The 13,839-nt window shown below is 40.9% G+C and overlaps 1 protein-coding gene across 1 annotated transcript in view; it reads left to right on the forward strand.

Moving 5' to 3' along the window:
* PCSK5 (proprotein convertase subtilisin/kexin type 5) overlaps positions 1-13,839 on the forward strand; it is a 436,684-nt gene that overhangs the window by 321,825 nt on the left and 101,020 nt on the right. Inside the window, exons 22-24 of the mRNA XM_012650669.1 lie at positions 2,622-2,758; positions 8,191-8,397; positions 9,771-9,839. Coding sequence (XP_012506123.1) covers positions 2,622-2,758; positions 8,191-8,397; positions 9,771-9,839 — 413 coding nt within the window. The remainder of the gene's footprint in view (positions 1-2,621; positions 2,759-8,190; positions 8,398-9,770; positions 9,840-13,839) is intronic.

A 13,839-nucleotide genomic window follows, 5' to 3' on the forward strand; every position in this document is an offset into this window, starting at 1 on the left:
GAAAAGGTCAGGAGCAGCCATGAAACTCTTCCCCTGGAGAGATGAGCCTGCCTGGGTGTCTCAGGAATCCATGAGCTGGGTGACTGGTGGTCCCAGAAACGTGTGGAGTTGGCTTTAAAGAAAATTATCATCAGTCTCATTTTCTGCTTTCATAAAGTATCTCTTCTCCTCCACTTGGGAAAATGTGTTGGTGTCTGTTGAAAACTACGGCCATTTTCTTCAAGTTTCTTAGCAATTTTTAGCAATGGGACTTTTCTTCAAATTTATTAGCAATTTTTCTTGAGGAGGATGGAGAGTACAGGAAGTGATGTACTTCAGAGCCTTCACTTAAGCTTAACTGTCGTCCCTATCATCCTACCTTTAGGAAGAATCTTGCTCTTACAAAAATTGGGTGTGTCACCTAAGCTTTCCTTAGGGTGGAGGTGGAGCAGGTGGTTTAAAGCACTTGACACGTTCTTAAAATCAAATCAGAAAGGCAGCTATGCTCCTACATAAACATAGAAGTGTCATACGGTCTACTTCCTCCTCTGTTTCTGAGTGGTTTCAGATGGTTCCCATTGAGAGTATTAGATCGCCTCTCAAGAAATGATTACCCTTCAAACCAATCTGTCATTTCTTCCTGTAAAGGACGAGATGATGATGTACTTTACATCCCTTCCTTACCTGAATCGAGCAAGAAAATGAACCCCCAGAATAAACTTGCCCCATTCTCCTTTTTGGCAGAACATCAAGTAGCTTCCTGGATTAAAATCCTCAGAAAGCTCTTGTGGGAGTTATTCTTATAGGAAGTTTTTTGTTTTTGTATTTGTTTTTAATCTAGCCACATCCAGATTATTTCTTAAGAAATCTTCTAGCCCTGAAACCAGAGCAAGGGGAAGACCAGGATATTCCGTGCTGGCATTAGTGCCATCAGCCACAACTCTGGGCTGGGAGAACAGGCAACTCACTCTATGTCATGGTGCGGGGGATCTGTTTTGATGTGGACAGCCAGATGCGCATGAGTGTCTGTTTAGATCTGGGACTCCACACTCTGCAGTGGGCCAAAAGGATTGTTTACTCCAGTGGTACTGGGTGTGGTGACCAGAATCTGAGGGGCCAGGAATCCTAGAGCGAGGTGGCCTTCTGTGGCATGTTGCTGGCTTGAATTCCATTCTGTTTCCAAAAAGATGCAAAGGACATCTACTTACAGGGTGTGAGAATGAAGCAGCTGGAAGGCTACAAGTGACATACTATTGAGGATGCCTTGCTCCCCCCAATTTCCTCCAAATCTGGGATAGAAATGGCCCACCCTCCAGTTAAGAGTTGACTCTGGCTCTGGAAACAGTGGGGTTTAGACAAGCCAGTGACACTCCAGGTACAAGTTGCTGGAGGCCTACACCTGGCCTTTCTTTCGTGTGGTGTCCGGCCTGAGTGGAGAGAGGTGGAGAGAGAAGGAAGCCCTTCCCGTTCTTTGCAGGCCCACTCAGCTCTCCCGGTCTTGGACAGCTCATTATGCCCCCAAGGGCATGTGCTAGGTGCTCAGTTAAACTGTGCAATTAATACAATAACTACTGCTCTAAGGGAGCTCTCCAAGACACCAATTTGGCATCACCTATACTACCTGGGAATCATTTAGCAAATTTCAAAGTAATCCAGACTATTACTAGGCAGTGGGTCTCAGGGTGCCCTCCAGACCAGCGCGTTAGCATCACCAAGGAGCTTGTCATAAATGCAAATTTTCAGCTCCCTTCCCTTAAGATTTACTAAATTAGAAACACTGGAGGGTGGAGCCAGTTCTCTTCATCTATTCACATTACCTATCTGACTCCTGCATCTGATAAACATTTTGTATTTTTCTGAGCAGAATTCGTAGATACAACTTACTTAATCACATTTGCTCTTGTGATTACTCTGCAAAGAAAAATGAAGCAAAACTATAAAAATATTAAGAATGACATTATGATATATATTGTACGTATATAAAACCAAAGGTTTTAGAAGCCCACATGCTAACTCATCTGCAGTGCCCTTGTAGATGTTCACAAGCATAGGCATAAAATAGAGACTGCAGTACCCCATAAATCAGAAAATGCTTGCAAAAAATGACACTCAAAATCAGAGTTCATTGATTACTTGCAATATGCACAGACCAAGTTTATAAGTAGCACCTAAGCTGCAGAATAGTGCTTTGTTCCACCCTTCAAGAGCCCTTGGAGGTGACATTTCCCTTGCAGAGTGTGAGCATGCTGATAGATAAAGAAAAATATTTTTTCCAAAGTCTCTGGAATCAGAGGCCCATTTAGTGCATGGAAAGTTTGCAGACCTCCATCTGACTGTTGGCGAGATTTGGCTGGGGCCCACCATTTGGGTCTAATCCCTGTGGGCACCAGTTAGCTTGTTTGGAGCCAGAATCAGGATGCTTTCCAGCCTGTTTCTGGCACGCCTGCTGTTGGGTCCAAATCTTGGGCCAAGGATGGGTATGTGACTCATTTTTACATATTCTAAAGTGATCAGTCCCAGGCATCCCCCCTGTTTCTGGAACAATGAAGTCAAATCAGGGAAACATGAATACCACATGTTCTGATATGAAGGACCATTCGGGAAAGTCACTGATAAATTCTAAAAGTCTGCTTTTCTTCTAGGATTTTTGATGACGGCCGCTGCGTTTTGAACTGTCCCTTATGGAAATTTGAATTTCAGAACCAATGCCATCCGTGCCACCACACCTGCCAGGGCTGCCAAGGAAGGGGGCCTTCTGACTGCACTTCCTGTGGAGCAGGTGAGGGGGCTGCCGCTCCTCGTTCTTCCTGACCTCAAACCTGTTCTCCTCCTGCTGGACATTGTTTGGTTTGCTTCAGAAGCCTTGTCTCTGGGGTTGAAGGCTGAGATTAGGCAGCTGTTCACTAGAGAGCCTGTGCAACCTTGAAGTTCCTGCATGTTGTCAGGACACGGAAACCTTGCTCACCTTGCTGTAGAGGCGGACTCACTGCCCTTGAAAAGATAAGAGAGAAGTTGAGAGATGTCTTCCCAGAGAAGGAGGAAGAAAGGCATAGAAACATGAGGTCAGACATGAGATAGACAGTGAAGCTAAGATTTGTTGAGATAAAGTGAAAAGCTAGCAAATTAAGGAAGACGCATGATGTGTTTGAGAGAAGTACCGTGTTAGAGGTTATGTCAGGGTCTTCTCGAAGCTGAGCTATGCCATTTAGAAGTTGTCAGAGCCCTGCAGGAACAAGATCATCATTTCAAATGTGACCTTTCGTGTCCCGGCTTTACCTCCTCTGCAAGTTTTCTGCTGTCCTTGGATTGTATTCCATGGTCTCAGAGGTCCTCTGCAGCCTGACCTGTGACTCCTCTCCGGCCTCATCTTATATGCCTGTCCCCTGCTTTGATCTCATGTGGGCCAGATTCATAGTTTATTTGGCCTACATAATACTTTTCAAATTTGAACCAAATTTAAAAATTTGGGAAATTTCAAATAAAATTTTGGGTTTCTTGTTTCTCTTAAAAACTCAGAAGATTTGGCAATACCAGGCCTGCATTTCCCAAATCATTGTCTAGAGTTCAAAAGAAGCTGCTCTCCATGTCTCACATCCGCACCATTCCCGGGTGCTCACGTATCCCGAGGCTGTCAGTTACCATCATCATCACACTGACATCATTTTTCTGGTAGAAGAGCATTATTTATCTTTATTCTTGCTTGCAATAAAACCAAGAAAAATGAAGAACAAATTGAGAGTATCGTGCATTTGCAGGACAACAGGAGATAACACATTTCTTTGTATAAATTAAAATTATTGCCTTGTGTTTCATCTGTAAAAGAGTCTATTTATGTCGTTTTATCTCTAGATGCCTCATTTCGTTTTCTTCCTCATCTATAAGATGTTGATAATGGTTACCTCTTTTAGAATTATTATGAAAATTAAATGAGATGAAAGGATATAAAAACAATAAAGCATTTAGAGCAGGGCTGGACATACAGTAAGCATTCAATGAATATTAACTATTCTGATTTTTATTTCTACAGTTTTTTTTTTATTTCAGCATATTATGGGGGTACAGATGTTTAGGTTACGTATGTTGCCCTTGGTCCCTCCCACCAAGTCCGAGTTTCAAATATGTCCATCCTTCGGGTGGTGCGCATTGCACTCCTTGTGTATACAAATGTTATTATTACTGTAATTGTTTGTAGCTGCTTACTCCTCTGGCCATTTGAATTTCTCTAGCCCCAAAGACTTCACTTGAGATGTTTTCACTCATTCTCTTCCCTTTCCATCTTGATTCCAAGGTCATGTCCTCAGTGAGGGCTGCCCTAACCTCCGTGTCTAGGTTAGGTCCCCTGCACATGATCACCCTTAGATCCCTGCACTTCCCCCCTTCACAAGCCTCAGCACATGTGATGCTTAACTTGCCCATAAGACTCTATTGCCTGGTTTCTACTGTATTTTGAGCACTAGCGCATCATCTGGCATATAGAGGTTGTGCAATAAATGACGGAAGGAACGAATGGTTCCATAGAAAGAATATCAAGGCCAGCAGTCAGAAAACTTGGCTTCTAGTCCCAGCCTTGTTACTAACTAACTAGAAGACACTAAACCAGTCACTTCACCTCTTGAAGCCTCTCCTTATTTGTGAAAAAGAGGAGAAAAGACAAGACGGCATCTAAAATCGCTTTTATATCTGTATACATAGCACAAAATTAGAAAGAAGTTTAGATGCTAAACAAATGTCTGGTCTTCTAAGCATCCAACAGCTACTTGGACCAATCTACACATAAAATGTTCTGACACTTCTTCTCTATTGTCTATTTGAAAGACTGTGTTTAAACCGTTATCTGGCACATTTATTGTGTCCCTCCCATATACAAGTAACTATATACTGGGTGCCATGGAAATAGCATGATACTCACCTTCAAGGAATTTACAATCTAATAAGGAGGTTTTTCCTCACGTATTACAAACAAAAAAAAAATTTAGATAAAGACCTAATGAATGGTAGAAATCCTACCATGGGTCAGAGAAGCAGCATCACTTTCAGCTCTGTGAGCAGAGCAGGCTTCTTGGAGAGGGTATTGTTTAGCAAGCCCTGATTTAGCTCTGCCTGCCAAGATCACCATGTCCCTAGTTCAAGAAGTATTAGCACAGCAAGTACAGCAGCGACCTTGATGAGACAATGCTAAAGAAGATGGATGATTTAATTGAAGAAGTTCCATATCCATAAATAGAAGCTTGAATAAGAGGCTAAAAAACCTCCATCTACCCACATAAGCCTTTCCCACCAGTTTGTAGAGATGGCATCCCTGGTTTAATTCTAACTTCATTACGGTTTAGGTCTGAATCCTTTTGGAAATGCAGATCTCCAGCTACGTTGGTGAGGATTCACTCTAAATCATCTTCCAGATTTACCCTGTACCAAACTGGACCCAAAGCTAAATGTGACCAATAACACAAGAGCTACAATAAGCAAGATGGTGAAGTAACCTTCATCAAGTTTGCTTTCAGAGTCCCTCAGCCTTTCTTTCATTCTTCCCGGCAGTCGTTTTCCCCTCACGCCTACAACCCTCATCCTCTCTGTCTACCTACAGGCATCCAATGTCTTCATGCGGGTCCACCTTCTCTTCTAACAAAATCAGATGCCAAGAAATGCTCTGGTAATAGTTAATGACTCTTCAGAATAAATGAAAGCCAAGATGAACCTCTTTCAGAGTTCCTTGCATTTGAACTCGTCTCATATTATCCCATGAAAGGTTTTCGTGTCCTAAAAAAAATATCTGCCCTTCTACTACTGGAACCAGTTTGTCCTACATAACTATTATAGTAATTTAAATTTGGAGACCCTGGGAAGGTAGCTAAAAATTTATGCATGGTATTCAAATCTCTGGGCTATTCAAATGATCATCTACAGCTATTAGTAACTGAGCTGGCATACTACTCAGGCTGTTAGCTATATGACCAGATCTTGACATCATCCTGGACCAAACGTGTGGGAAAAGCTGGCCATGGTCAAGGCATCTAAGCAACCTCTCAGTGCAGGGTCCATGTATTTTAAAAACTGAGACCCCTCAAATCTTTTTCCTTTAAACCCAAATTATAATACTCAAAGAAGTCCATATAATAAAGCCATGTCTCAACAATAAAAATGGGATTGAAGAACATTTCTTCTGATATCTGAGCCCATCATCATTCATTTTTATTTTATGATTGTTGACTCCATTGGATATAGGAGAAAAATTAAATATTGCCAAATATGAATTCACTCACTCACTCATTCATTAAATCCTTCAACAAATACACATTTAGAGCTTACTGGATGCCAGACTGACCCAGGAACCCTCAAAAATGCCTCTGGATCCTGAGTTGGTGTCATGTGAAGGTGTAGGGGGTGGAGGAGAGGTAGACGTCCTCACTGCTCTCCTTCATATCTTCCCACTGATATCTGAGAAAGTGGTGCACTCTGAAAAACAGAATTTTTTCTGAATGAGTCGTGATAGAAATGGAATTGGCTATGGTTGGCTAGAGTGTCATAAAGTGGCTGAGAAGAACATAACTTGGAGGTTCACAAGGTTGGCCCTCTTGTGGTCTCCTAAGATTCCAGGTTCCACCAGATCAAGTTTCGTGCTCCACGACACTGATCTATAGCTGTAGAATCACCAAATGCACATTACCTCCTCCCAAACACTCTCCTTCCCTTAGAGGATAATGTTCTTCTAAATCTAAGTTGGCAACAGCAGAATACTTTTTTCCATCACCTCTGTGGAAGTCCTCTTTGTTTTCTTGGCCCCACAGGAACCAGTAGATTTCTGGTATGAAATCACATTCAGAAAAGAGATAGCTCAAGAGCACGTAATGCAAGGGGTTTTTTAAATTGTATTTGAACTAGGACTTTGATTAAATAAGAAATATTACAGTAAACTGTATGAAAGCACCATGTTTACAGGTAAAAAAAATAGTCAAATATGAGCAATTTCATGTGCTTCATTCTAACATGATACTGACTCTCAGTTTCTGCCCTTGCAACATGGGGTTAGTTCTGTCTTTACCCACAAATTCAGCAGCCTTGCATCTTGAAGGTCAATGGTTTTGGTTTTTGTGCTTCTTGTTGTTGTTTTGAGACAGAGTCTCACTCTGTCTCCCTGGCTAGAGTGCAGTGGCATCATCACAGTTCATTGCAACCTCCAACTCCTGGGCTCAAGTGATCCTCCTGCCCCAGCCTCTCAAGTAGCTGTGACAATGGGCATATGCCACCATCCCCAGCTGATTTTTCTATTTTTAGTAGAGACAGGGTCTTGCTCTTGCTCAGGCTAGAGGTCAATGGTGTTGGATCTCCATGTGGTAAGACACATGGTAAGTGAACGCTAGACCCCTCTTATGCTGGGTAACAGATTCAGAGAAGATGGATACCTGAGCACACTCTCCACAAAAACTCCAGGAGGGTGGGAGTAGGAGACCTCTAGGTGCATCTCTATTAACCTTATTGTTTTATATTTGTAACTAATTATAATTCTTTGTAACTAACTGTGATGCTTCGTAGTTGATTCGAATTTTCCAATCCCCTCAGAAACAAATTCCCATAGTCTGTCAGGCCGGAGGTACCACTGATTCTTTCCTTACAGAGTTCAATGTTGACAGAAGTCAGGAGTCCTCAGGAATGCATGCAAAGGAGTTGAAGAGGTGTGCTGGGTCTGGGACTTCAATAAGGCCATCCCTGTGGGAATTGACAGCTGTGCAAAAATTCAGAACTTAGGTGGTTAACACAAGCGTGTGATTTTGATAATTCAAAATCATTTTAAAAGATTTCACTTTCATAAAATGTGTCTATCATTAAGCATCTGTTTATTCTCATGGGTTCTCTATTGCCCCCAAGTCTGAGAGCTTTCACAGATTCCAAAAGGAGCCCTTAGGAAAGTTAAACACATTTTGAATTGTAGTTATTCACAGAGAATGGCTTGTGGTTTTGCAATGTTATCCCAGATAGTAGTTGCTGTTCACTCAAATATATAAAATATTAGAAAATGATTCCCTGCAAGGAAAACTTTTCAACTACAAGGATATAGATATTGCACTTTTCATTAAGTCTATTCTTATACTCTTGATCCCCCAGGAGCAAAAGCACTCACTCGTATCTTTTTTCAATAAAATGTTTTACGATACATTAGCTTCAAGGCTAATTTTGCACATTTTCTCTCTTTCTGTTACCCCTCTAACTGGTCAGATGACCATGGCCAAGAACGCTTCCTGTACCAGGGAGAGTGTCGAGAGAGCTGCCCAGCAGGCCACTACCCTACCAAGGGGCACAACTGCCTGCCCTGCCCAGACAACTGCGAGCTTTGCTACAGCCCACGTGTCTGCACGAGATGCATGGATGGCTACTTCTTAGTGCCCACCAACCACACCTGCCAGAAGTTAGAGTGTGGACAAGGTACTGCTGCTCTGGAGCCCCTGCCCCTCCCCAGGAGGTGGGAAGAGGAGATGTATCCTAGATGTTCTGGAGATTTGAATTGCCTTCCTGGCTTTAGTGTAGGCGCTTAGGATGACTTTGGGTGACTCCATATATCAAGTGGGGACAGTAGTAGCTGCCCCTCTCTCTTCCCCTACATACCCTTTCTCGAGGTTTCCCCAGACACAATCCAAAGTCACAGGAATGCAGCTAATCAGATAGAAAATCATCTTGAATTGGGGAGGGTGGAATTGTGGAAAGCACATAGTGGCGAAAAAAATTAGATTAGAAACTGAAAGTCCTGGCCAGCGATTTTCTGCTTCCCGATTACTAGACATAAGACCCTGGGCAAAACTAGTCTAATTTGCCCATGTCTTAGTGTCCTCGTGTGTGAAAGTACCACAGGACCAAAGAGAGCTGCTGTGAGAAGCAAGTAAGAATCAGCCTGCCCTAAAACTACTTGAAAATATGAAAGTGGTCTGAGAATCGTATGTGTTATTGTTATTGCCCAATTTCTTATCTCATATTGGAAGAGGAAACTTTAAAAACAGCACATAATTTTGGCTCCCCTCTATGTAAGAATGCCACAGACCATTGCTCTGCTCGATATCAGAATTATGCCTGATCTGGTGCTGAAGAGAGCTCCAAGACCTCTTCAGAATTATTAAGATACTCATTTCTGTCTCTCCTTAATGTTTATCAATGCCGTAAAAGATTTAAAACATTTTTAAAAAGTGTTTAGTAGGACAGATTAAAAGAGAGACAGAACCTGTTCATTTAGATACCTAATTCCATTTTCCCAAAAGCAGAATAGATTTCTTTAATAAATAAAATCTACCATCCTGAGAGTTTGTTTGGAGATTCTAGCAGAGGAGCACAGCTACTTGTACACCCTTGACTGAAGAATGGTCCTCCTCTATTGGGGAAGGTCGTCCTCTTCGACCAGCACGCAGCTTCGGGAGGGACACACATGTAGCAGTGAGGGAGGAAGGGAACATCTGCCTAGCCAGCCGGATCAGCCAAATCAACCCTGATGATGGAAGGGGTGACAGATGTTGCAGCCAGGTTGCCCTCACATTCAAAATCTACCATCTTGACTTCAAAACTAGTTGCATGGCATATAGTCCAACTTGGTTTTATTTGCCCCCAATTAAGCAGATCCATTCTATTAAATTAATAGAAAGAGATTTTTAAAAAGTGGATGCCATATATATATTCTCAAGGATGGTTTTGGGCTTCATAATTGCTCAATGATTTACTTTAAAATAAGCCACACACCAACATATTTTTACAGCAATTAATGTGTCTCCACTCCATGGAACTGAATTCTATTTTTCATTCCTCTCGTTGTGTAGGTGAAGTGCAAGACCCAGACTATGAAGGATGTGTGCCTTGTGAAGAAGGGTGTCTGGGATGCAGCTTGGGTATGTCCTCGTCCTTTGTTACTTACAGAGTTAAAATAGCTAGGTCCTTTTCCACACATTCTCATCCTGTCGTAGCTTCAGCAGGATGAAGGACTCTTGTCACTGCTGTCATAATCAGTGTCGCCATCAATATCCACTAAGTAGGCTCACTCCAATACAAAAAGGGTCATGGTGAGGAGGCACTTGGTTTTGAGGCCAAGGATAGGTCTCTTGTCTTTATGAAATCAAGTTTAGGAAGGGAGACAGTGGCACTTTTCCCTTTGGTTGTCAGCTAGTTGGCTGGGATATCTATCAACGACCATGTTTCAAGGTACCGGGGACTCAGCTTTTCCTTAGCTTCTCAAGGTGACAAATTTTGAAGATGAACAATGAATAAACTCAAGCCAAGAAATGCCTGATTGACTCACTTGGTGTGTGAAACACAAAAGCTGGTGGGTAGAGAGATCGGGGGTTTTCCTTTGTAAAAATGACTCTGTTGCTTGGAGCCTAAGACAGTCGTTAGAGAATAAAGCATAGTGGGGACAGTGGGGTTTAAATCCTCATTATGCAATGAAAAGGACTTTCGGTCTTCCAGATAAGCTCTGACTCAAATCAGTGCCTTCTCCTTTTCACCCTCTCACATGCCTGATTCTCTGGTGGAGCAGGTGATGGGGAGAGTTTGTAACACACAGCACCATCAGGTTGGCTGGAAAATGAAAAATAAGGAGGTCACCAAATTCCAGGATTGTATCTTAATGTAAGTTTAGGCAAGATATGGAAAATAATTAGCATGTGGGATCTTTGAAAGGAAACTCAAAATAAGTAAAGGTTCATGGAATAATTTCTCTTCGTGGAGCTTCCATGAACCCTGTGATTGGGTAACTCGTGCTTCTAGAACTTCAGTGTGCATGCAGATCATGGGGGGAATTTGTTAAAATGCAGACTCTGGTTCACCGGTCTAAGGCAGGCCTGGGAATTTGTGTTTCTAACAAGCTGCCTGATGCTGTTACTGTTGTTCTATAGACCACGCCTGAAGTTGCAAGGGCTTAGATTGTGCCAGAATAAAGTAGACTTTTTATTGGCCTTACTTAATGGATTGTATTTACTCTTTTTTATTCATACATAATAGTTGTACATATTTATGGGGGACATGTGATATTTTGATACATGCATATAATGTGTAATGATCAAATCAGGGTAATGGGACATCCATCATCAAACATTTGTCATTTCTTTATGTTGTGACTATTTCAAATCTTCTCTTCTAGAATATATTTTTGAAATAAGTTCTTAAATATTATAAATGAATTATAATTTACCTAATGGCTATTAACTGCCTCTCCTTGCATTAAATGAAAAAGTTGTATTTTCTATAATATATGTGACTACAAAATACAGTTTCTAGAAACTTAAATAGCATTCCCCCATTATATTCCACTATAAAATGGAGCATATATTACTATTATAGATAATAAAATAAAGTAATAACGTTAATAAACAAGAAGAGGGTAACATTTAGAATCAGAGATTTAATGGTAAAATATTAATTATCTGGGAAGCAAAGACTACACCTAGGCATAAGTAATAAAAGTTACTAAAGTAAAAAATATAGGCATATTCCAGTGGCTCTTGTGAGGTGACAGGAGGTGATTTTGCAGAGAGTAATGATAAATGTTTGGTTTTTTTTTTTGGCTCCATGATCATGCTTACTGATGACTATCTTGATTTCACTTCTTGCCCATTTCAGACCATTATTTTTCCATTAGGCTTCAGCCAACTTCTGTTGTCTCCTTTCGCACTTTCGCTCTTGTATGCTGTGTGCCCATGCTAGCATCTTTGTGCATCGTGGAGGAGTGTGTGTCTGTGCGCGCACGCACGCATGCATGTGTGTTTGATCTTAAACCTGAGATTTTGGCTCTCTTGGCTCTGCTCAGTGGTGGCAATGGTACAAGTCCGCCCAGCAAGTTAAACCTAGAGAATATATCCCTTCTATATCTCTGCAAGTCGTCTTGAAAGGAATGTATGAATGTGTGTGAACTCATTCAGGATGAGTGAGGGTCCTAGCATGGAGGTGGAAACTGTGACAAGACAACTGTGATCGCTAGGGATCTGCATTGTGTCCCCTCCCCTTAGCTGAGCCAGCCAAAGATGAGACCAAGATGAAGCCACTGGAAAATGAAGCCCGTGGCAGACACTGGCCACCTTGGGGACTCAAAATCCAAAAGCATCTACTTGTAAACACAGATAAATTAGAAAGTTTGATTGACTTTACAAAGTGCTATTAAAATATTCAGTCCATTCACTCCTTTAAGAAACTTTGTCTACTGTGTGCCGAGTGCTTGGCACTGGGAATCGCAGGTGATATGGCTCTGACCCTGCTGTGCAGCCCTCTTTGTCACAGGTGACGCACCTGGTGTGAAATCTTTGACAATTCCTGCCAGAGTAGAGACAGGTACAAAGTGCAGTGGGGCCTCTGAAGAGGATGATAAGAGCATTTTAAATGCTGCTAATTTCTCTTTTTAAATTCTAGGATTTCTCTTAATTTATAAAATCTGTATGTATTGGGCCTTGTGAATTCTTGGATTGACCTGGCTAAACTCAATTATCACCTTATTACTGAGCCCTTTGTTGATCTCTCCAGTAGAACAAATTCTCCCTTTTCTCGTTTCCATTTGTTTATAGACCAATGATAATAGTTTTTATAGGTGACTAGTGTAAAATGTGGTATGTAAACATCTTTCTGCCTACATACTAAACTACTTAAGGACAAGCCCTGTGACTTATATTCTCTGCTCCCACAAGAACTAGCGGTGTGCCCAGGACATAATACACGCACAATTAATGTATACATGTTTGTTAAGTTGAATTTGAGAATTGCCCAAATTCAAAGCAAAGATACATGGCTCAGGGCACCCAGGGACTTAGATTCGATGCTTTCTTTAATCAAACTTTGTCTATGGGCCAAGAAGAGGAGAAAATAAATCACAGGATACAAAAATAAGTGATTTTTCAGGAAACGTTAGAACTATAAGGAAGATTTGAACAGGACATAGTTTATTAATTTTAATAAATAATTTTATAATTTTAATAAGATGAATGCAAACTTTAAAAGATGTGAATAATTTACTGTAGATTTTCCTGAGGTTCTTCTTGTGAGAAAGGACACCACTCTTTAGAGACAACTTAACTTTATTCCATTTTAATACCGTAGATTCATCTTTGGACCAGGTCTAGGTGATCTCTAAGGGACTTAGAGAAAAATGAAATCAGTCATTTCGATTATTTGTTGGAAACAAAAGTAATTTTTTGTTGGAAAAAACAAAAAAGTGATAATTTGTTGGAAATCCTGGGGATTTTTTTTTTAGTTTTGTATTTCTTTCCAGATATTTGGTGCTCTATTGATTAATATCTATCTTTCACACATAATAAGAAAAAACTAAAATTCCAGATTGACTGGGATCTCGTCTAGTTCCTGGGTGGAGCTAGCTATTTGTCATTCCAAGGAAGGATTACCAGAAAGGAGACAGAAAACTAAACATATGACCATAAGTGATTCTTTTGTCCAGAGGAAAATAATTGAATTTTATACTCTGGGATGGAACAAGGGTATTTTCATTACTATGGGGTTAGAGTTCTCATTTTTATCAGGCTGTAAACAAACAGATAACATTTTATGTAACACCATTTTACTCCATGAGTATTTGATGTCAAATTCTTTGTCTTTCTAACCAGTATCTTGATTGGAAATTTTAATTAAGGTAAGTCTAAGTGTTCTAAATTAAATTTCTTCTCTAAGTTAAGGGAAATGTAAATAGAGTAATGTTTTGTTTTTTTTTTTCATTTTTTTCTTCTTTTTCTTTTTTTTCAGCATATTATGGGCGTACAGATGTTAAGGTTATGTATGTTGCCCTTGGTCCCCCCCCCCAAGTCCATGTTCAAATATGTCCATCCTTTGGGTGGTGCGCATTGCACTCCTTGTGTATACAAATACCCGTCCCCTCCTCCCTCCTCCCCCCTCCCC

The sequence above is a fragment of the Propithecus coquereli genome, unplaced genomic scaffold, assembly GCF_000956105.1.
Source record: "Propithecus coquereli isolate 6110/MARCELLA unplaced genomic scaffold, Pcoq_1.0 Scaffold339, whole genome shotgun sequence".
Taxonomy (NCBI): Eukaryota; Metazoa; Chordata; class Mammalia; order Primates; family Indriidae; genus Propithecus; species Propithecus coquereli.